We start from the raw sequence: 22,740 nt of genomic DNA on the forward strand, positions 1-22,740 counted from the left end.
TACATGTTGATGCATATTGCTCACTAAGTTGCTTGTGTCGCCTTTGACACATTTTATGGTGCCTTTCACACAATATTTCCACAGCAGACGTAAATCTACCATCATGTTGTCTCCACGGTGTCATGTTCAGCCTTCACGCATTAATAATCCTGTTTTTTGTGTCAGTTTTGTTCCTCCATCTGTAACATCACATTATTATGTTGCCATTCAAAGTGAAATGTGTAAAAAAAAAAAAAGAAATGATTACTGTTAACAATTACATGTGATGTTATATTATTCAGCACTGATGAAAATGGCCTTAAATTAAAGCTCAGCTTACTTCAAGTAATGTTCGCTGTAATGTCGCACATTTAATGTGTTCTACTGACTTGAACCATAAATGAAGATGTTATTTTTTGCATTTTCTCCCCACATTTAATCCAAGAAACCAACATTTCATACTTTTTGCTGCCCTAAAGGAACTTATTTCTTATAAGAGATCCATTCAAAGAAGTCTGGTCTGACAACGTGATGCTGTATAGCGGAAAGCGAAAAGTTTCATTCATATTTTTATTTATTGAGTCTTTTTCAACTCCACAGCTTGACTTTTAAAAAGACTGTGAAAGATTTCGTGAATTTTTTTATTAAGATATATAACACACGTCCCCGCAACACTCAGGGACACATCTAAGAAAACAGTAAATTGTATTAAATTAAACTCCAATCAAATGAATTCTCCCACCCCTCCCAATCAGTAAACATCAAACATATTCTAAATAATCTGACATACAGTATCAAATCGCTGGCTGTGAGCTACTGGTTCACGTCATCACTTTTATTCATCAATGTATGGAAATCTTTTGTTTGCTCCATATCCCGAGTTGCTCGGTCGGGTTTCATCCTCTTCTGGTTTGACTTCCTCGGGTTGACCTTGAGGCGCGCCCTTGGTGCTGCTTAGAGGCACTGAAACGTCACGTCATAAAAATATTTAATTTGGCCAAAATGCATGCAATACTGCGAGATATAGTAGCAGTACATCACTGTTTGAAGTATGACGAGTCTGGACACATGGATGGACATTACAATGGACATGTACAACATGGAGAAGATATCTGTATCTGTCAACTACAAACTGGAACAATTTTTAGCATATTGGTAAAAATGGGTTACATACGTAACACCCCATAGACTTATTTTGTTTTCACAAATCAATGATTAAACAATAAAGAATTGAACACTTCCTAGTTATACAATGTTTTTCTTTTTGTTCTTTGTTTCATTCTGTTTCTTTTTTTTTGTGTATTCTATGTTTTTCACCCCTTGTTCTATATGTGTATAACTAAAATGCAATGTCAATTGTCTGAAAAAAAAATCTGTAAATGCCTAATTAATGCCTACTACCAAAGTAAAAAAGAAAAAGGAAAAATAAGGAATAGAAGAGTATTTTTGTTTATTGCCACGTTGATTATCAATTACGACTCACTTGGAGCTTTTGGGGCTTCTTTCCCGCACTTGAGTGTGCTCTGAGCAAAGCACTCTGCCATCCAGGACAGCACCTCTCCGCAGTATCGGACCTGCACGGCGGCAGAACATGACAGAGTTGATGCCGACTGTCTGTACAGATTACATAGATTACTTATAAGACGGAGGCGTGTAGATTACGGGTCACATGGTGCTGATTTACCTGAGCCTCTATGGATGTCATGCGTTTCTCCTGGTCCTTGAACCCACCGACGATCCTCAGCAGGCTCTGAACCCTTTTGGTCACAAATAGAAGAAAAAAATGTTAGAATTTTTTTCAAAATGCTGCTTTTTTTTTTACCTGTAGCAATTCATCATGTTGATGAGGCCATCCGAAATAATAAATGTTATCTCATCCAATTCAGAAGTAAAGCCAATGCCAAAGTGCTTTTAAGATGCATTCTCTCTCCTGACCACCAGGGGGCGACCTTTCAGCTTATATAGAAGTCTGTGCTTCATGTGTTAAAGCTTCATTCTCTCTTCTGACCACAAGGGGATGACTCCTTTGGTTGTATAGAAGTCTATATAAATGACTCTACTTTCTCTCTTGATTTATTTCCTCAGTAAACATTGTAAACATGAGTTTATGTCTCAATGTCTAGTTTCAAGTCTTCTTCAATACAGCATGATGTTCATTTAGTAAATTATGCCTATTATATTAAACAGACCATAAAGTAACAGTATGTTTTAGGGCGGGGCTACAAGGTGATTGACAGGACACTTGACAGGACACTACCACAGCATAGTCTGTTTTGGGAGTTGTCCATGGTTTTGTCTTTTTTATGAAAGTTAGTTTTTCAATTTTTGATTGCCTAAAAATGTTATTGAACAAGCGGTTGGATGGTGACGGCTTCCTCCACGTCTCACACAGTCCGTGGTAGAGTGTTTCTGGTGGGGTTATCAGAGCTCGTCTGCTAAAAAGGAGGATTTCTCTTGTACCATATGACAGGTCGAGAGATTCTTAAAAAAAAATAGCAAAACAGCAAAAGATTACTTGGAGGAGGTACTCTTGAGTCTCTCCTCACTGCTCTCCCAGTGCTGACGCTCCAGTTTGGCCAGGTAGTTCTCTTTCTGCACCGTCTCCCAGGTTATCAGCCTCTGGTCCAGTCCCGCCGGCAGCTCCCTCTCTGGACACAACACACACACGCACACACAACACACACACACACACACACACACACACAGTCCAACGGCAAATGAACAGGCGATTTCAAGAAGGACCGAGATAAGCACACGGTTTGTTTTCCAGAGAAGTATTTCAAGATCTCTTTGAAATGAAGCTATGACCGTCATACCAAGAACCTCCTGCTTGGACGCGGGCTGCTTGACCAGGCTGAGGAGGAGCTGAGAGAGGTGGCTGATGATGATGAAGGGCGGGGCCAGGGCCGGGCGGCTGTGGTACTCCACGATCAGGTTGTATCTCTGGAACTTCCAGAAGATGTCCGCGTTGCCCTGCACGACCTGGAATGTGTAGCTGCAAATGGCAACAAAAAGCAGGAGAAAGAAAACAAAACTCAGCTTGTGTTTTTGATTTTTGAACTTAAAAAAGAAGCCGCTGGCCCACGTCAACGCCTGTCGTCGGGCGGAGAAACACGGGGTGATTTTTTCCCCCCTGGCCTCTGACCTGAACATGGCAATGAGCAGGTTCAGCAGCAGGACGTTGGTGACGAGGAGGAAGATGACCAGCAGCAGGATGACCAGCCAGTTGGCGTAGATGTTGGGACACGGCGGAAGCAGCCCCGCGATGATCTCCTCCGAGTCGTCGGTGCAGTTCATTTCGGGCATGCGAGCAGCTGCGCTCCGGTTAAATGAAGAAGATTAGATTAGAAGACATCTGGCCAACGGTGAGCGTGCCTGATTGAACAGATTATTATCATGCTGCACACTTTTCACAGATGAACACACACACAAGAGTGTGCAGAAATGAACATGTTGCGTCATGTACCATCTATTTCCTCCAGGGGGATCTGGCCGAAGATGTGCAGGTAAGGGCGGTACAAGGCCCTGCGGAACACCCAGTCGATCCTCGGGTCGTTGGGGTGGAGGAGAGCCTGGGTGGCCACGCCGTACGCGATCATCCACACGCTCAGGAAGAAAAGGAAGAAGAAGACGTCCTTCATCTGGAAAGGAGAAGAAAAAAAAGATGTTTTTTTTAATATGCTCAATGGGAAAATGAATAATCCCATTTACGTGCAGCTGTGTATAGTCCGAGTAACGTAAACCGGCGACCGACTCTTTGACCGCATGGCCTCCGTCTTCTTCAAGTAAAGGTTGATGTTGAGATATGTGTGCATCTCTAAAAAAAAATAAAACTCTTGATATCCAAATCTTTACGACCAAAACGTGTTTTTTTTGGGGGGGCATGCATCTCAGTGAACCTTTGGGACTGTTGGATAACGATCTTTACTCACGAGCATCAACCTAAAGGCCTCGGTTTCCGGGTAAGCGGAACTTAAAGAGACATTTTAACATTGAAGCATGTAAATATGTTCCAGTAGAAACCCCTAAAATCCAAAAAGGAAGCTGAAATCGAGCCCTTTACAAACGTTCCTGATTCCAGCGTTCTCGACGGCCCCGCTTTGTTTTGCTCACCATTCTTTCCACGATGATGATCTTTGGGCCCAGCTGCTTATGGATGGCAAAGATGTGGATCAGACGCAGCGTGAACACCATGAAGTCGATCGCCAGAATCGTCCTTCCTGCCTCGTACGTCTCGCCGACCATCCTGCAAAATGAAACAAAAAACGGCCGGGCGCTTTACCCTTTAGCCCGCGATGTCGCTCATCGGGCGTCATTCGTTGCACTTTCGATGCCAGTCTTCACCTGCAGAAAACGCCGACAACGAAGAGCGAGATGGCGACCATGTCGCACTTGTTCCAGTTGTCCTCCACGTAGAGTTTGAACTTCTTCAAGATGCTCATCTCTTCGTCCGTGAAGAAGCTCTGTGTCAGGGAGAGTTCAGGCATTACCGGAATTATTTGTACTGATATGTAAAAAGGGTATTTCATTAGAAAACTGGAAGAACGTTACAGCAACCAAAAGCGGGACGTGAAATGTATTCCCGTTGCAAGACTGAGCCGATATTTCATTTCTACATCCAACATTCTGTGCTTTGATAGCAAAGGACATTTAGTGGAAAGGGATATTATCACTTTTTTTATATATATTGTGCTACAGAACTAAAATATAAATATCATAACCTAAAAGATCTGTCCAAATTTAGATTGGGTGCTCTTGTGAATTCTCCACTTCATATGTAAATATATTCAGAACCCCGATTGTTGTGGTGGTTTTATAGGTCAACGAGGCTTTGATACCGATTAATACTCTCAATGGTGACTTTGTAATAACCAGCAATATTGTTCTCTGCCAGGTCAGACGCTGCAATCCCATTCAGACTCGTCTGTCAGAAGGGAGTTAGCAGGTGAGCTGGATCTCTGTAAAAAAAAAAAAAAAAGGAGGTCTCTGGCACTTGAGAGAGAGAGAAAGAGAGTTTGAGTCGCCTCCTGTGGTTTGAATGGGAAACCCGTGAGTGCGGCGTGAGCGGCTGCTCGGCCCTCAATGGCGCAGTGGGGTGGAGAAGTCTGCTGTGTTCGTGAAGTGGCCGACCGCTGGGTGAGACCTGACTGTACGACAACAACGCCCCGCATGATGGTCAGGTCATCAAGTAGGAAGCGGACGCAGTCGGCTCTCATCAGCAGCATCGCGGCGGCTGCAGGGCCTCGAGCAAGTGTTTAACCCCATCTGGTGTTCACCCCCCTCTGGGGTTTGTCCTCTTTTATTGCATTACAACATGGACTTGGAAGAGAATTTTCCATCATGGAGCTCCACAATATGAAATGAAAAAGAAAGAAAGGTTCTAAACACATTAAAAGCTGAAATGGTTTTGCTGTGAAGTCCCGAAATAAGATCTGATGCAACCAATTAGCTTAAGAGGGCACACAATTCGTGAAATAACTCCAAAGCCTAGATCAGGTGTGGGTTATAAAAACAGAAATAAGCAAAACATTACACCCAGCAGAGCATTTAATCCATTATTCTCAAGAAGACATGTTTTATTATTTCCATATTCAATGGCTTTCCTCTCATGGACCGATTCTCAAATGTCCTCCAGCTCCTTCAGGGTTATCTTTGGTTTCTTTTGTCGCATCTCTGATTAATCTTCTCCTTCGAGAGTTTTGGTCTCGTATTGACGGGTTTGTTGTGGTGCAAAAGTCTTTTGATTTAGTAATAATGAACTTAGTAGGGCTCTGTGGGAAGTTATTATCTTTATTTATCACACGACCCTGAGTTTTACCAGAACTTTGGCCTATATATATATATATATATATATATATATATATATATATATATATATATATATATATATATATATATATATATACTGGGACCATGAGACACTTAGATCAGGTGGACTTTATTTAACAAATTATTTGACTGTTGAAGATAATTGATAGAATTCAGGGATTCATACCAAAGAGGGTGAATTAATATGCACGTACCAGTTTTTTTTTCTTCTTCACGTTACCAATTTTGACTATTTAGCATAAATACAATTCATGAAATCAGAATCATTTGAATTCCAATGCAACAAAACACCACAAGAGGGTGCAAACTTTTGTAAATCTCCTTTGCTACAGATCTTTTCTCTTCATCCTTGTTCGGTGTCAACAGGAGTATTCCCCTCCAAAATATTTTAATAAACGCCCCGGGGGTGTCTGGTCTTTATTCGCTCTTTATTTTCTGATGATGTCTGACCTTTTCAGGGCAGAAATTATTTGCAAACACAGCTGGAAATGTTCTCGCCGCATTGGGGTAGAGTTGGACACCGAGGGCAAAACTAATCAAATATCATCGGATGAATTGCTGTTGGCTTGGCATGAGACGCTCATAAATTCTGCGTATCCTAAATCTCCCCCAGACGGAGGTTACACAGATTGTCTGCAATAACTCGCCGACGTCCTCGACCAGCGTGTGATCACGAGTGACTATATTGCTCAAGTGATGCAACTACATATCGGGGTTTTTTTGCTGCTTTGTGGGAGCGAGCAGCCGCTCACCGGCCCGTCTATCACATCTAAAAAGATAGAACACTTAGTCTGTCACCTTGTTTTATGACAAGCACGGCGAAAAACAGAGGCCCCTGTGCATTGTCTTCCTGCGGTTCTTTATTTGGAAACCTGGGCCGTGGTTCTGTTCTGCTCAGGGACTTTCTGAGAGGCATGTTAGGATGAAAAAAAAGAAAAGAAAGGAAAAGCCAGCAGAGAGAACAAGGCCTGTTCCATCTGGGGCCTTTTGGCCCAAGGGAGGGATGGGGGAGGCATGGGGGAGGGATTCGGAGCGGAAAGGTGAAAGGCTTGTGAATCCTTAAAAGCCCCAGAGAGGATGAGCTTATTGTAGCGATTCATCTGAGTTTTTAGGCCCCAACGCGGTACTGCAAACACACGCTGTACTGCGAAGCTGCAGGGATAGATGTCCTCAACAACAGAAAAAAACCATCACAAAATAACGCTCTGAAAACTCCAAATGTGTTAGAAAACGGTATTGTAAAAAAGGCGCCCGAGCGAGATCGGTTGCCCCCTGGCGGGGGGTCGCTCGTCACCTGTCGGAGTTCCTCCAGCACCAGCGTGAAGACCCAGAAGTAGAGCATGATCTCCTGAGGCCCGGGGCCGAGCGGCGGCGGCGGCCGGAAGTCCAGCAGGAGCACGTAGCTGAAGAGGAAGAGGAAGGCGAAGTACATGATGACGTTGCCGAGGAACACGGTGACGGCGGCGCTCCAGAAGCGGCGCCAGCGGCGGAGGAGGTACCGCCACCAGACCGAGGCGCAGCTCTGGGCTGCCGGACCGCCGGTCGACGAGTCTCTGGAGAAGAACAAAGGGGAGGGAGAAGATTCTTCAGGATCTCTTTTCACACTGGAAACACAACTTGCAAATGCAGCGATTTAAAATGCTGGACCATAGAGGGGAGTATCGATGCTGAGTTTTACACATTTATTTCATGTTTTACATGTTTGATCATGTCTTTGCTCAAGTCTGTGTGGGTTTAAGTTGGCTTTCGCTTGGGGACAAAGAAGTTGACCCCGCGACCCTAAATAGGATTAGTTGGGATAATGAAATGGAACAATGAAGTTGAAATGAACACGGTATAAAATGCACAAAGCAGCAAAATTAACTGCATAATCAAATGATGCTCTTGGGTGACACCTTTATGCATACATACATTTGGGTATCAAGGGTGCCCACCAACACACAAACTGGAGCTACCACCCTATGTCTTTCTTTTTCTTAAAGAGGCATCTTTTTCGACTACACCTGGAATAAGGAAAGTAGCACCGCAGCATCACTTTAGTAGCACTTAAATGGCACGACTCTGTAAGTCGCTTTGGATAAAAGCCTCAGCTTAATGAAATGTACTGTAATAAAAATGTGCTTTACTGATGAGAAAAGAGGGTTAACATCTAAGAATAGTTCTGATTATTAATCGGCATAGTGATTATTATTTAAAAGCCAACTCACAAGGGGTCGTCGTCGTCAGTCAACAGTAACGCCTTTTCAGTGTCCAGACTGTCCAGCTCCACAAACTGCTCGCGGCTGTTGCGGTTATCGAGTTCCTCGTCACTACGGGGGGAAAAAAAACATACGAGATTGAGAGAGAGAGACAAAGAGAGTGAGAGAGAGAGAGAGAGAGAGAGAGAGAGAGAGAGAGAGAGAGAGAGAGAGAGAGAGAGAATCCCTCTAAATCGACCACCTGAACTTGATGAGGTTGGTCCAGATGAGCGGTGGACAGAAGAAAGACGCCACAAGTTTGGAGATGGCCGTGTCCGTCGTCATCGCCCCCCACCAGATCTTGGTGAGGAGGGCCTGCCGTGAAAAAGTTGTCGTCAGACAGGGTTACACAGCGAGGGGTGGAAAAAAAAATAAATCTAAACCTAACATCTGAATGAAATTCACCACCAGAGGGCATCAGCTGCCTCTGTGAGGATTTCTGCCTTTCAGTCTTGTGACTAAACGTCAAACAGGGAGCCATCCCAGCTGGTTATCAGATGAAGAATGCTAATTCCCCCTCCTCTACAAACCGTCTCATACGATGTGTGAACCGCTCTCCTCTCCGCTGCCGTCCCGCTGCAGACGGATGAGTCGCTCACACCAAAGGACAGTTGGATGCTCGGTCACGGGGGGTTTGTCCACCTTTATGTAACCGAGCAGCGAAATACACGTTCTCTTGAAACAATAGGAAGCTTCCTATTTAAAGAAAGGCTGTTTTCTGCACACTAACTGTCCTTTTCCCCGCTGACATTGAATACAGATTAACTCTCAATGGTGACTTTGTAATGTCAAGGGCGTCTATCTTTGAGTCCAGTGAGACCAAGCAGAGTGATATGACTTTGAAATAAGCATCTAATGGCACGCCATGCCCTGGAAAGTGCCGGGCAACACGGTATTAAATGCACAAGGCAGCACAATTAACTACATAATCAAATGCACAATACTTAGGTGAAAGTCAAAGGGGACATGTCGTGACACCTACATGCATAGATGCATTTGGGGATCAAGGGTGCCACCAACACACAAACTGTAGGTAGCACCCTATTTCTTTCTTTTTCTTAAAGAGGCAGGCGCTAAACTGAGCCTGTCAGAGCGTGAACAACAGGTACAATCAGACAGATGGTATGAGAGTGTGTTTTTTAGTATTATAATAATAATATAATGGATCCCTTATTAGTCCCACAGTGGGGACATGTATTCTCTGCATCGTTAGTAATTAAGGAGTAATGGACAGCGTTGTGGAGCAACTGGAGGTTCAGTGTTTTGGATCATTGACGCTTTGACATCCAAACTAAGGGGACAGCGGGGATGGAACCGGCAACCTTGTGGTTTCAAGACGGCCACCAACCTCCAATGAGCTACAGCCGCCCCAATTAAAGCATGTAAAGGGGATTAATTAAATAGAAACCCCCCAAAATACAGGTATGGACCTGAAAACGAGCGCGGCGTGTCCCCTTTATGTGTTTCACAATATCGGAAAGACTCAGTTCACCTGCAGCCAAACGCGTGGCCTCGTTACCTGAACTCCATCGTGGGCAAAGAAGGCCTTGGCGTCGGCCTCGGTGGCCAAGTTGAGGACCGTAGATTTGCTCCAGCAGTGTGTTCGTCTCACCAACAAAGCATAAGCCCTGTCCTCACTGTTGGAGTAGCACTCTCCAAAGACATCTGCCACAATTAGAACAGGTCGGTAAAAGTACACAGGGTCAACCGTAATGGAACCGGACCGCATTTGAAATAATTTGCAGATTCACATTTCATTCCCAGGCCCACTTTTTGTGTTGTTTGAGGTCAACACGAAAGGTCTTGTCCATTTTTATTGGATTTTTTTTTTTTCTCGCTTTTTTTCTGATCACACAGTCATGGAAATTGTGTACTCACCAAGGGCGAACTGCTCATACTTTGCCTCCTTCATACTGCGTGCCGACTCGGCCTCGGATTCCAGTCGTGCCATCTCTTTCAGAATCTTACAACCTGCCAGCGCTGCTGCAACCGCCTCGGGGCCCTGAAGGATTAAAAGAAAGCTGGATCCAAAAGAAATGGCGTCTGAGCGAGAGAGAGAGAGAGAGTGAGGGATCTGAGAAATCTAGTTGAGAATTTTGGAGAGCTGCGTGCCCTGTGTGCATGAGGCTGAGATACGTGCGCACACAAACTGTGTATAATTCACCACTCACAGGGATTGTGTGTGCTCCTGTGTTGCTCAAGTGATCCGATTTGAAATTACAGACTTTTTTTTTCCTCACTGTGTTTACCGCTGATGAACAGACCTTTTACGGCAGTGGAGAACGTTCTTAGATGTAATCAGTCAGTTTGAGTGTGATCGCAGGTTCAAACCCCACGCTTTGAATTTTGGTTGTGGACTCGTCTCACCTTGGACAAGCAGACCAATGAATGAAAAACTACCCTCGAGGACTTTGCCAGTGTTTTCTCACAATTACTATGATTCATGCATACTTTTCTTTTCTGCTCCCTATTTCTCAAGGCAAACCACCATTTCTGTGTGTTCTACCCTCTTACTTATTGTCGCCATTCAATCTTTTAACGCATGTGTGATGTAGGAAAAAAAAAGGAAGTAAACACTTTTATTAGCAACATCGGTGTAAGTGCCGAATAACTTTTTGTGAACGTTGAAAAAACTTTAAAAAAATCTTTAAATTAGAAGATCGCCATACATTCATCGCCAGCAGTGGAACTGTTTGCATGCACTGTTTGTGTGTATGTGTGTGTGTGTGTTTAGGAAGTAAAGATGTGCCGTTATGCCACCATTACAAGAGAAGTCGCACAGCTTGTTTGACCTGCTGTCCGTTCTGCTGGAGTAAAACTCATCTTGAAACATCACGACTTGTTTTGTCTGTCATTTTACTCGGGTGATTTTTTGCACGGAACGACTGGCTGCCAAAATAAAACCCACAGCACTCGATATCAGACTGTCAGCTGCAGCAGAAGTTGACGTTTGGCAGCAAAAAAAAAAAAAACTGTTTTGAAAAGGCAGAGCGGTTCCCTGCAGCAAGGATTAAAAAGCCCGCAGGTCTGTACCGGGCACAAACACACCGGAAGAATTTAGAAGCAATTTATAAGAAACAACTAGAGTGCAGACTCCTCGGATGGTCCCATTCCCCGAGTTGGGAAGTCATTCTTCCGAAACCGGTGTGTTCGTCATGTGGAAAAAACAAAGAAATAAGCATTGGAACAACAAGAGACCACATCAGTGCAGCACCAATGCCCTGCCTCGCAGGGTTAAAAGTTCTCCACACGACATTCAGATCAATGAAAGCAATGAAAACAACTATACATATTTGTAAAAAATAAAGATACAGTGGAGTAATGAGGTTGCTCTCCCTCTGTGACTGTTTCTCTCAGAGCTTCTCAGTACTTTGCTAACAAAGCCAGGGCCGCCGTGTTTGTTTTAAGGTCACTCTGCAATGCGCTTCAGCACCTCTCGTGAAAGTTCAACATACTTTTCTGCTGACAGTAAAAACATGATGTGCTTAAAAGCAAAGATTGATCATCTTCTATTTTTTCTTGCCGCGAGTTCAATACGAAGATGGACACCGCTCTCAAATATGAAGCTGGAGCCAGGAGACCGTTAGGGATACTTAGCCAGGAGGCAAATTATGTTACTTTTGGACACAGGCAGCCATGTTTCCAGTGCTAAAATGAAGCTAATCTAAGCTAACGGTCTGCCAGGTCCAGCTTCATATTAAATGGCCAGATATGCTATATATATATGTTACATCTATCTTCTCAGACTCTTAAAAGCAGTGTTGTAACACCAGGTTGGTCACAAATGTGCATGAGGATAAAAGGAAGAGGGTGATAATCAATATGTTCTTCCTCAGAAAAGAAAACCTTTATTTATTTCTAGTAAAATAATTGGCACGGTATTATAGTAGATTATTTAGACGTGTTCTAGTATGAATCTGAAAATGAGCATGATATGTCCCCTTTAATGGCACTATAGGAGGGAACCTTTGTATGACTAGCATGGCACGTATATAAAAAGAAGAGCAATATACTAAAAGCTCCACTCAACCCTCTTTATTCAGATGATCAGGAGTCCCATACACCACGCAGTGAATGTTCCTCTTGGGTTCATTTATAAATGGGGGTATTTTGAAGGATAATTTTGATGTGGCTTTCACCATGAGAGATACTTCAAACAATGAAATTATGAATGCAGATATCCCCGCCTGAGTGAAGGGGGGGGGGGGGGGGGGGATTTGCAATGGGGGTTGTACGCACGCTCAATGCAATTACCATAATTTCAGATAATGTTTGAAATAAGACGCAGGAAAAGAGCACACGAGGGTGACCGCTTGGGAGATTACAATAATTGGTTCCCTCAGTTCGGGGTAGGGCAATAAGGAAATGAAAGGTGCCTCGAAAAGACGTTGAAAACAAAGGGCAATTACCATTGATTGCTGTCTTTTAAAGCGTTCACAGCGCATCAATCCCACATCGGGGTGCATTTCGCATTGCCTTCGTCGGGACTTTAGATACGGGCGCTCTGCCTCACGGGCCGTTGGATTCGCCGCCTCGTGAAGCAGCATGACCTTCGTTTGAATAATGTTCTTGGAGATAAGATAGCTTTCTAGTTCACCTGAGTTCTTCATAAATACCCCCGTTTTGCAGGGCTCTTTTATCTGAGGTTGACATTTTCATATGGCAGGACTGACCTGCACCTGTGCGGCGCTGGCCCACATCCCTCTCGTTCCTCCGGAGTGTGGAATACAACACGAGCACAGCATTGTTTCCCTCGCCTGGATCGCAGCTCGAGTAGTGTTTGACATTGCCAGGCACATTTGGGCTTTTTTAACCTTCCTCTTGTGTACGGGTCGGCACCCGTTTTAGGTTTTAAATGCATAAAAGAACCACATAAATGTGTTTATTGCACCAAGGCTTTTTTGACTTTGTCAGGAACCTCTATTTCAACAAAATAGAAATAAATTGCTCTGGTTGACATGATGACCTTTGTGTTATCAAAATAAGATTTGCTTGATTGGTTGTTCTTTGTTTGACCTTGGAAATCTATATGTTGTGTTATGACTTGTTCTGCTTTTCATTTTGTGTAGTATTCAAGTTCTATTTTTTTTACTTTTTCTTGAAGTAAATAAAAATGGGTCGAAATTGACCCGGAACACCATAGATGTTACTATAGCTAACAATGTTCAAACTTTTATATATTTTATGATTCTCTTTAGGTTAATTTGACTATTTCTTTAATTGAAATGAAGGGGTATCCTGACAAAGAAAAGGCCCAGAGGCCCACACTAAAAATATCAAAACATACAACAATATGTTTATGGATAAGGAAGCCTCACAGGGTAACCACGAGATGAGAAACAACTTGGATGATAGATAATTGTTTTTCGTGTATTTTACAGCTGATTTAAGACATGGGTCAAAACCGTCAAACATAAGAGATGCTAACAGAAAGCGAACACAAAAGGAAGGTCAAATCGATTAAGATTCTACGAGCCAGCGCTGAACCGGATAAAGAAACCGAACGAGACTGACCATAGCCCAAAAGTAGTTGGCCATCTGCTGTCGGTTCTGAAGCACGGCCCAGAGGAAGAGGTCCCTCCAAGGATGTTCGCAGCGCTCCTCGAACTCCGCCAGGTTCTTCTGGGTGTGGAACAGTCGGCCCTTCGGTGGCTTCTCCTGGAGCGCACACACTTGATTAAATATGTATAGCAAACCGAGCAGCTGCACGCGGTTCACAGGAGCGTGCGGTTATTACACGAGTCAAACAACCTATTGCACAAATGACTTCCTCTGCCAGTGGGGGGAATTGAATTTTTTTGTACCTGGTAGCCTGCCCGTGGCCTGTGTAGGTATTTAAAAAAAAGAAAATACATGAAACACACTGAGCCGACAGACCCTCTGACAGGAAGCAATTTGATGAGTCATGATCTGAACTCTAATTTCTTTTTTAACAGCATGATACAGTGCTAACAACATACAGAGATAGGTAATTAACCGCAATTCCAGAGGGTTTATTTTGATGAGATTTCCCGGGGTGTTCATGTGCGGCGATCCATCGCTTACTTTCTGCAATTATGGTGAAATCGATGACCCCTGTCACGAGAGAAATCTGAACCGCCGCACATTGACTAACAGGGTAGAAAAACAGGAAAACGACAGAGTTCTGACATCATCTTACATCTTCCCTTGGAATTAACTACATATTACAACAGCCTCATGGGTTGGATTACATGTGTTAACCCTACGAGTAATGAACGAGGACAATGTTAAAGATTCACTGTGAGTTCACCATGAAGTCTGTGTACGGTCTTAAGTCTTTCAGGCATTGAGCGGTTTGAAATGAAACCGTCTGGGAGGGTTGGAAGTGCAGCGCAGTTTTTATGATGTGCTGGAACTTTCGAGACAGAGCGTTTCACTCACTGTGGGGATCTTTTGATAAAAGCCTTTGCAGGAGTCGTGGAGGAAGTCTTTCAGCACTTTGGCGACCTCGTAGAGGGTGAAGCGGGGTTTTCGGTCGCCCTGCTCGGGCGGGTGGTGCCCCGGTGGCCCGGGCGTCCTTCCGGCTCCGAGCAGAAGCTGCTTCTCCTCGTACTTCTTGAGGAGCAGGTTGTGAAAGAGGCTCTTCTCCGACACGGACCAGTAGAGCTCCTGCAGGCGGCCGTAGGTCAGGAACTCGCCCAGGTTCACGCCGTTGTCCACGAAGAGGCGCACAAAGTCGGGCTTGTCGTTGATGAGCGCGTCCATCATGACCTCTTCAAGGTCGCATGCCTGTAAAGATCGGGTGTCTTTGTTACAATGACTCATGAAGCGGCCGCCCTCTCTTCTTCCTGTCAAAAACAGTCTTTTGAAATTGTGAGGCTATTTTCTCCTTTACTGTAATGGACACTGGCTTGACTCATCATATCTAATGAGTCAGTGGTCGATACGTCCCTTTCATATTGATTGAATATAAATGTAAGTAAATGAGATTGAAAAAAAAACATGATACATACTCATGCAAAATTGATTCTGAGCAACGCTAGCTGCAAAGCTCAAGGGATGGAAATGAGTTGGTTGATCGGCCCACATTTTGGTTCAGACGTGGGCCTAAAAAACTACTGGGTGGTCGTCAGTTTTGGATGTTAATGCATGTGTCATAATCAAGCGGTAACCTGCGCTGCTGCAAAATGAGGCCAAAAAAACCTGCAGTTCCTCAAATAATCCCCTGAGACCGGCTCCAAAAACGAGTCAGTCCCCATGAGCCATCGTGTGAAAATGTCTAACTTCAAAATGGTTAAAATGTTTTTGGCCTTTAATGCTAATAACTCTGTTCATGACAAGAGGTTGGTTTAACTTTGAGTGACAGGTGGGCGCCTTCTGGCAAAACCTCACTGCTGGTGTGGCTCATTCTGTTTCTGCTAAACTTCGACATGATTTATGATTCAAACTGTGTAGTTTGAACCACTGACTATGAGGCGAAGTTCAACGACGAAGCCCTTCTCAAGAACGACTGGTCGCCTCACCTTCCACTCCACGTCTCCATTGAAGATGTCACTCTTGGCGATGTCCACCCGGTTCCAGGCCACAGCCAGCTTCAGCTCATCCAGGAAGTCTTGGGCTTCCTGGCTTTGGCTCTTACAAGCTGACACACACACACACACACACACACACAAACATACAAGATGTCAACAAGTTCACAACATAATAAGTACTCAAAATGTCATAGCTCCTTCTCTTCATCTCTGTCTCTCTCTCTCTCTCTCTCTCTCTCTCTCTCTCTCTCTCTCTCTCTCTCTCTCTCTCTCTCTCTCTCTCTCTCTGAACAGCATGAAAATAAATTGCAGGTTTCTGGACAACACATCTCTCAGAAGGTACTTTACCCTTGACTAGGGCTTTGAGGATGACCGTGTCCAGCTCGGAGCTCTCCTGTTCCGGGTCGTGGACGGTGAGGAGATGCCCATGATCAAGTATCTTCTGGATCTGATTGGCAGGTCCACAGTCATTTGTTACAAATACCCTTATTTATCAATGCATTATAATAATTATTATTATTCTTAATGCAAATTTACAATCCTCTTACTGCGTATGTTTGCTTTAAAAAGAAAAAAACCCGTATTAGTATTATCTCCCCCCCTCTGACCCCTCATCTGAACATCCAAAATTAGGTCATCGCAAACACATTTTGAAGATAAGGATACAACATCCAACACCAGCTTCTCTCACAATCTTCCCCATGTGTGCCCCATTTTTTGTTTTTTTTTCTTCTGGCAACGTGAACGTGAGGCGTGTATTTGCTGCCTGCCTCCCCGCCGCGCACACTGCACATCGCTCTCACCAGCTTGACCCAGTTACTGACGTCGGTGCCGTGGTGGGCACTGGGAAAGGTGTCCAGCAGCAGCTCGTGAACACCGTCCGCATCCCAGCAGCCCCTATTCATCAGCGCGACGAGCATGTCGGCCACGCCTCCCGAGCCGGCCAGGATCAGCCACGGTGTCGAATTGGCAATGCCTTTGTGCATCCTCTGCAGACAGGAACACAGCGTTCTGAGTCGCTGGGCAAACTCGCAAACATCCTCGTTTTCTTTCCTTTTTTTTTCTCACTGAATAATTTCTCAACTGAACACAAACAGAGAGTCATATCGATCAGCTGCACGTCGCAAAGTCGTGGCTCTGTTTATGTAAATTCGGCGGGCGTTGACAGGCTTTTTTCCAGCCAGAGAGATTAGTTTTGTGAAAACAGAATTGATTCCTCAGTCTGGCTTTGGCCCGCCACATGCAGGAGGCGGCACCGCCAAAATATTTGATCCGGAGTCTAATCCTCCAGCCTAAGCCACTGTTTTGATTGTGGACGTGACAAAAAATATATCCAGCTCTCAAAAAAAGGTCTCTTGGTGGTCACGCCGTTAAAGTTCTTTAGCTAACTAGCAGCATTAAGCAAAATGAAACTCACCTTCAGGATCTTGGGCTCCCCGTGGATCAGGAGACACAGAACAGGGATCTCGAAACTCCCTGCACCTGAATGCACCAAAGCAGAGGACATTTATTAATAATATCTTGTGCATCACGCTGCTGGGCAATCGGTGCCATTAGGCGTCTTCTCTCAACCGCAGAGCAAGAATTGTCTGACCAAAGTGCATCTAGTGACTAATATCTCTTTCACGGGTTCCCTTTTGTCTCCTTGTTGTGAGCAGTTAAACCAAAGACGGATGCTCGCCAATTACGAGTTACATTTGAACCGGTTCGAGAGCGAGAGGAGAACAATCTAATAGCATTGAGGAGCGAAAGGTCAGAATATTTAACAGAATTTGTAAACTGTAGCATTTTAGTTTTTTGCTTCTCACAGCTCCTCATATTTATCTTGTGACCCCTTGAGGTCAATATATTCACATGTGCGCCGTGTGCTAGGACAATGTTTTAACCCCATACCATTTAAATCGCACTTCAGCCCACACAGCCACGACGTAGGGTTTATGAAAAACATTACAGACGGTCTTAAAATAAGTCCATTTATATATTTACACATGTTATTTCATTGTACTTGATTGAGTTATTCGGTTCTCCCCTCCTTTCTCTTTTAATCCTCCTTGTGTAGTGCATGTGTAAAAGTATATGCATGTGGGAAGTTATATGTGATATGCTGTACAGGTATGTATGTATGTCGATGCATATGCATATGTATTTGTCGGTGTAGATGTGCATGTATGTAAAGGTTAGCATTTATACTCGCTAATAGCAAAACTATTGACACTAATATTACTTTTGATTATTTACTATTTATTTAATTTAAATAAATTGTGTTGATTTAAATGTCGGGGACTGTTGAAGATGCAAAAAAAAGTCCATAAACGAAGTAAAATGTACATTCCTGATGCTCTTATGGCTACTCCACTGACTCACAACACATTATACAGAAGCAAAGGCAGAGAAGAAGAAAGCCAGCACAACAGCACACATGGCACGATTAATTTAACATTCATAAACAACATTATTCAACAAAATAAATGGCTCGACAAAAATGTTCTGACCTCATGTGTTCACACACAGTGTATTTAAATGAGCATAAACACAACTTTTTGTTCGCTGACAAGCAAAAAAACTCAAATCTTGCAAAGCAGCAGCAGTTATCTGAGCTGATTTGTGGTTGAAAGACAAAGAATCCTGAAGTGAGGGGGCGTGGCTTGTTGTTGGGGAGTCTGCTCACGCGCTGCTCTTTGGGACACAGTTTGTTTTTCCATCTCATATATTTACTCCCTTTGAGCTGCAAAGAATTTCAATTGCAAACGTAGTGCAACACGGAGCGGATGTGCCTTTACCGAGCTACGCACTTTTGAGGCATGCGATTTCAAAAAAGATCATAAAATATGGAGCAGGCTGTATTTATCAGTGTCTGAAGCGGCCCCCCTTGTTCGACGAAGAGCTCGACAGAGAAACAATACTTAACGCATCTATAATTCAAATAAAACCAGTACTCCTACTTTTAATATTGAAGTGAATCCGTACGGCTTGGATTGTTTATTTATACAAATAAATGCAGGAACTTCAACAGTCGACATTTTAAATTCATGCCGTCGCCGTCCAGGATTCTCATGACCCAGAAGGGGCTTTACCTCCGTAGCCGGTGCGCTGGAGAGAGATGTGTTTGAGCAGCTTCACCCTCATCTCGCTGGTGGCTCCCGGCCTTTTGGGATCCTCCTCCACCAGCACAAAGTGGGAGTGGTGGCTGTCCAGGGAATAGGCCGACCCGTGGGGCAGGTCCTGCGGCGTGTACACTGCAGGCTCGTCCGCCTTCATGAAGAAAGACGAGAGGACGGCACGGGCACAGAGGTGTAAGTATTTGCAGCTCAACAAGTGTTTAAAGCTGTTTGTATTACAGCTCTCTCTATATATCGTCTGCATGCGCAGAAACCTTGGGGTAGTTGCTGGTGAGCGCCTCTCGGTTGTGGATCATGTTCCAGGGCGCGATGCCAATGGCCACTACGCGGACTTTAGAAGAGGTGCTGGCCAACGAGTGATCCCTCACCGCCTGGCCCAAGTGCTTGGTGATGCCAAAGCGAAGGCCGTTCGTCAGAATCCACGCCCCTGGAGAACACAGAGGCAGTTGTACTCGCGTGTGCGTTTGATCTTTTTTCTTTTTTTTTGCGTGCACTTTGTAGCGGGATCTATGGGAAGGAGAAGCGAGTCAAACCAGAGCGTTGAGAGTGTTATAAAGAGCTGATTATGTAGATCAGGTTACAGCCAAAATGGTCATAAAGCATTCTGTGTTCGTCCTGAATGTCATTTCATTAAAAAGAAGAAAAAAAAACAGAATAAATAGCGACTTCCCACATCTGATTTGGAGGCAGGGTTTTCTCTTGCCACAGAGAAACACATTCTCCATCACTGGCTGCATCATTGGCCCTCTGATCATCACCTGTGCTCTGCGCGGCCTTCACCAATCCCTTTCTCACAGTGTCCCTGAGCCAGGGCTTCATCTGAGTCAGCTCGTCTCCGCCCACAAGCGACACCACCAGGTGTGGGGGCGCGAGGCCCCACTCCTCCGTCAGCATCTGGTAGATCAGCACGGGGTCGGTGTCGCTGCGCACCCTCATGAACTGCAAGTGAGAGAAGACGAGGCGATACGTATCAAAAGAGAAGGCTCCAGGTGGCGTCACAGAAGCGTCTGTTTTCGGCGGGTTTCACCTTCCCCCTCGTCTTCGTAGTGCCGACAAAGTCGATGTCGCCCACTCTCCCGGAGGCCCAGTGGCTCTTCTCCTTCTTCATCCTGCTGGCGAGGCCTCTGGCGACGTTCTCCAGCGTCTCGTCCACGGTGGAGCAGCAGGGGCAGCCCAGCAGGACACTGGGAGGAACACACACTCACTGTATACTTGTCCGGCCCTTTCTACCAACGCAACCGACAGCTGCGGCGTCATCTCACCTGGAACGCCCGTCTCACTGTGCTCCTCGTTGTGTGGCGAGCATTTGAATGAGATTGGGAACTTTTCGGTCTGTCTTTTTGACAATACAAAGGTTGAACCTGTCCTATTATCATGAGCTGCGTGCTAAATGTGCAGACAATATGCAGAGTGTTGTCGACCTGAGCAGAGGAGGACTTCGTCGCGCCACAAGAGCCTTTCTAGTGCATGTTAGCACCGTTAGCTGCGAGCTCCGCCGCCATGTTGAGAGCCGTGTGGAGGCAACAGATTTGCTCTGAATTGTTTACTCCTGCACCTCTACTTTGTTGTCCTGGATATTTATACACATACATGGCCAATAAAGCTGATTCTGATTTGATCTGATGATGTTTTTTATTTGTTTATTATTAGATTAGATGGATTTATTTCAAAAATTAAGCATGAAATAAGAAAACACAAGAATAAACAATTAAATCTCCAGCAAACATATAGTGACTTCTAAATACAGTAAGTGACTTAAATAAAATGTTCATAAGTAATCAATATGACATACATGTTATCAAGAAGTACATTATTCCTTGCTTAGTACATGACTTTGGGCCGTCACGAAGCAGAAAATAGTACTAGGAGTTGGTTCAGGCGTCCTAGTCCGGTACATGTGTTTGCTTTCTGTACCGTTTCATTCATGGCCTGATAAACACAAGTCTGATCTGATCGCTTGCAAACAATCTGATGGAGATTTCTTTATCTCAAACACTCCACTGCACTGTAATCCCTTTTCAGATAAGAGCTTCTGCCGGTCGCCGTGAGCGCGAGGGAGCGGCCTGTACTGCGTCTGTTCGCTTTGACTCGGACACAACCACGCACCTGTGCTCCTCGGACCACTCCAGCGCGTCGCCACATCGCAGACATCGCGTCTGCGGCCGCAGAGTCCCCTGTAAACAAACACAGTCACAGACAAAGCATTCGCCTCTAAATCCATTAGGACTCGCTCACCACTCTTTTCACAGACAGGGGAGGGGGGGGGAAAAAAGGCTCTTTAGAAATACTTGTGGTCAATGCAAAGTTGGCAGAATTTTCATCCTCGCTTCATATGCAAAGCACTTCCTGCGTGATACTTGAACTAGAAATTCACAAAGCGCTGTCAGTCAGAGACATGAAACAGGGAAAACTGGGCCACAACACTGCTTGTATGGTTTCTCACTGGATTGTGTGAACGCAAAACCCCTCAAACGCTTTGTCAAATGACAGTAACGTATTTAGGTTTCATTAAGCCATCTGCAATCTGCTCTTTGACATTACGGCCTGCGCATAACTGCATAGCGTACGTAGTTATTGATTTACAACAAAAAACTGCCAGAGTTTATCTCTGAACGCTTATATTCATAAAAATAAATGACACCGAGTTCATTCATTATTGATAAGATAATCCGTTTGCCTGTGAACACAGAGTTTAATCAGCTAGCCTTATTTGCGTTGGCTGTTTGTGAAAGATGATTAGAACAGAAAAGGAAAAAGAAAATATGTAGCACAAGCGCACATTTCTTTGACAAACAGCTTCTCTGGGTAAGAACAGTGTCTTAATAGAATTTCGCCGCGGCGGTTAGCACACACACACAAACCCACACACACACACACACCGAGAGTCAATTTGAGCCATCTGTCCTAATGTAAGTGAGCAGCTTGTTGTGGAGGCCTTTATTTGACTGCAGGTCTGGATCTGGGAGGGAAAAGACGATCGGGTATGCAAACTGGACGATTTGCATGCAAAGGTACGGACACAGAGAGCCCTCACACACACACGTACAGTCCTACAATACCATCGGGGGACCCACCGCACCACTACAGCCAAGTGGGGACCTCTGTTTCTGGTCCCAGAATGTCATCGCAAATGTCTACCTATCAACCTCCTGCCGTGGACTGCAGACACCCATTCTTTCACTTACAGAGTGTTCGGTCAACACAACAACTGTCTTTGTTGCTTTTCACTTTAATGTTCTAAATATTTAAACATTTATCCGGGATACAATCATTGCTAAAACAATCATGGCCCCTTTAATTTAGAATGAACAATGTTTTACCTGACAATTCTGAAGTGACTTGGCTGTAAAAACACACACACACACACACACACACACACACACACACACACACACACACACACACTTTACATCTTGCTTGAAGTGGCACATAATGAACTTGCCTTTTCGGATCCGGGACGTCCTAATCGATTCACAGCAAGCACACAGCTCCAGTGTATATATGTGAGTGTTTGTGTATCTGTTGGGCCCAGCTACCCCCTTCGGACTCGTGTCGAAACCTCTATTAAATGTAATGTGTTCATGAGAGGAAAAGCAATACTTCGTCTCACAATCAATATTGGTTCTTGAATGTCGACATTTCTCAGCACTTTAAGTAGTATTATCGTGGGAAGAAAGAAATATCTTTCACTTGAAAAAGAGGTAAGATGTTGCACATAGAAAACAAGTGATATAATGATAGCTTCAGGGAGAAATATATGAAATAAGATATTTGTAATAGCTACATAGATGTATCTCTAAAGCTTGTAATGGCGAAGAAAACGATGCAACCCCAAACTTCTGCTCCATCTTCAAAGTCAAACTCTGTAATTACATCCTCCACGTATGGAATTGTGAACTATTTCCCATCACACAACCCATACATCAAAGATTTATTTTCTCATAATGTTTTATCACCCTTGAAATACAATGGAGGCTGGATCATTAACAGACAACGCTGCCTAGTGGGAAAACATTGTCCGTCGTGTACAAATAAAACACCTTCACCATGAAGGATCTTTTCATTGGCAAATGTCGACGTATA

The 22,740-nt window shown here is 44.3% G+C and overlaps 1 protein-coding gene across 1 annotated transcript; it reads right to left on the reverse strand.

The window, feature by feature from the left end:
- Window positions 1–5: 5 nt before the first annotated feature.
- trpm5 (transient receptor potential cation channel, subfamily M, member 5) lies at window positions 6–21,322 on the reverse strand. Its single transcript, XM_068577160.1, has 25 exons — window positions 20,764–21,322; window positions 19,685–19,841; window positions 19,416–19,596; window positions 18,912–19,084; window positions 18,613–18,790; window positions 16,956–17,020; window positions 16,342–16,527; window positions 15,887–15,986; window positions 15,530–15,648; window positions 14,448–14,795; window positions 13,560–13,703; window positions 9,924–10,047; window positions 9,565–9,710; window positions 8,248–8,360; window positions 8,016–8,117; window positions 7,103–7,361; window positions 4,324–4,442; window positions 4,093–4,225; window positions 3,446–3,620; window positions 3,125–3,293; window positions 2,796–2,974; window positions 2,495–2,627; window positions 1,664–1,736; window positions 1,463–1,553; window positions 6–942 (listed from the first exon to the last, which is right to left on the reverse strand). The coding sequence occupies exons 2-25, from the start codon at window positions 19,763–19,765 to the stop codon at window positions 815–817; spliced, it is 3,519 nt and encodes a 1,172-aa protein (XP_068433261.1). The 5' UTR covers window positions 19,766–19,841; window positions 20,764–21,322; the 3' UTR covers window positions 6–814.
- Window positions 21,323–22,740: the final 1,418 nt, after the last annotated feature.

Source organism: Clinocottus analis, unplaced genomic scaffold (assembly GCF_023055335.1).
Source record: "Clinocottus analis isolate CAN_PGR_092001 unplaced genomic scaffold, fCliAna1.0.p SCAF_1, whole genome shotgun sequence".
Taxonomy (NCBI): domain Eukaryota; kingdom Metazoa; phylum Chordata; class Actinopteri; order Perciformes; family Cottidae; genus Clinocottus; species Clinocottus analis.

Coding starts and splice junctions, on each gene's coding strand:
- trpm5 (XM_068577160.1), bottom strand. CDS start 19,765: ATGAAGAAGGAGAAGAGCCACTGGGCCTCCGGGAGAGTGGGCGACATC. Junction 19,597..19,684: donor CTACGAAGACGAGGGGGAAG/GTGAAACCCGCC, acceptor TCTCACTTGCAG/TTCATGAGGGTGCGCAGCGA. Junction 18,791..18,911: donor TCACCAGCAACTACCCCAAG/GTTTCTGCGCAT, acceptor TTCTTCATGAAG/GCGGACGAGCCTGCAGTGTA.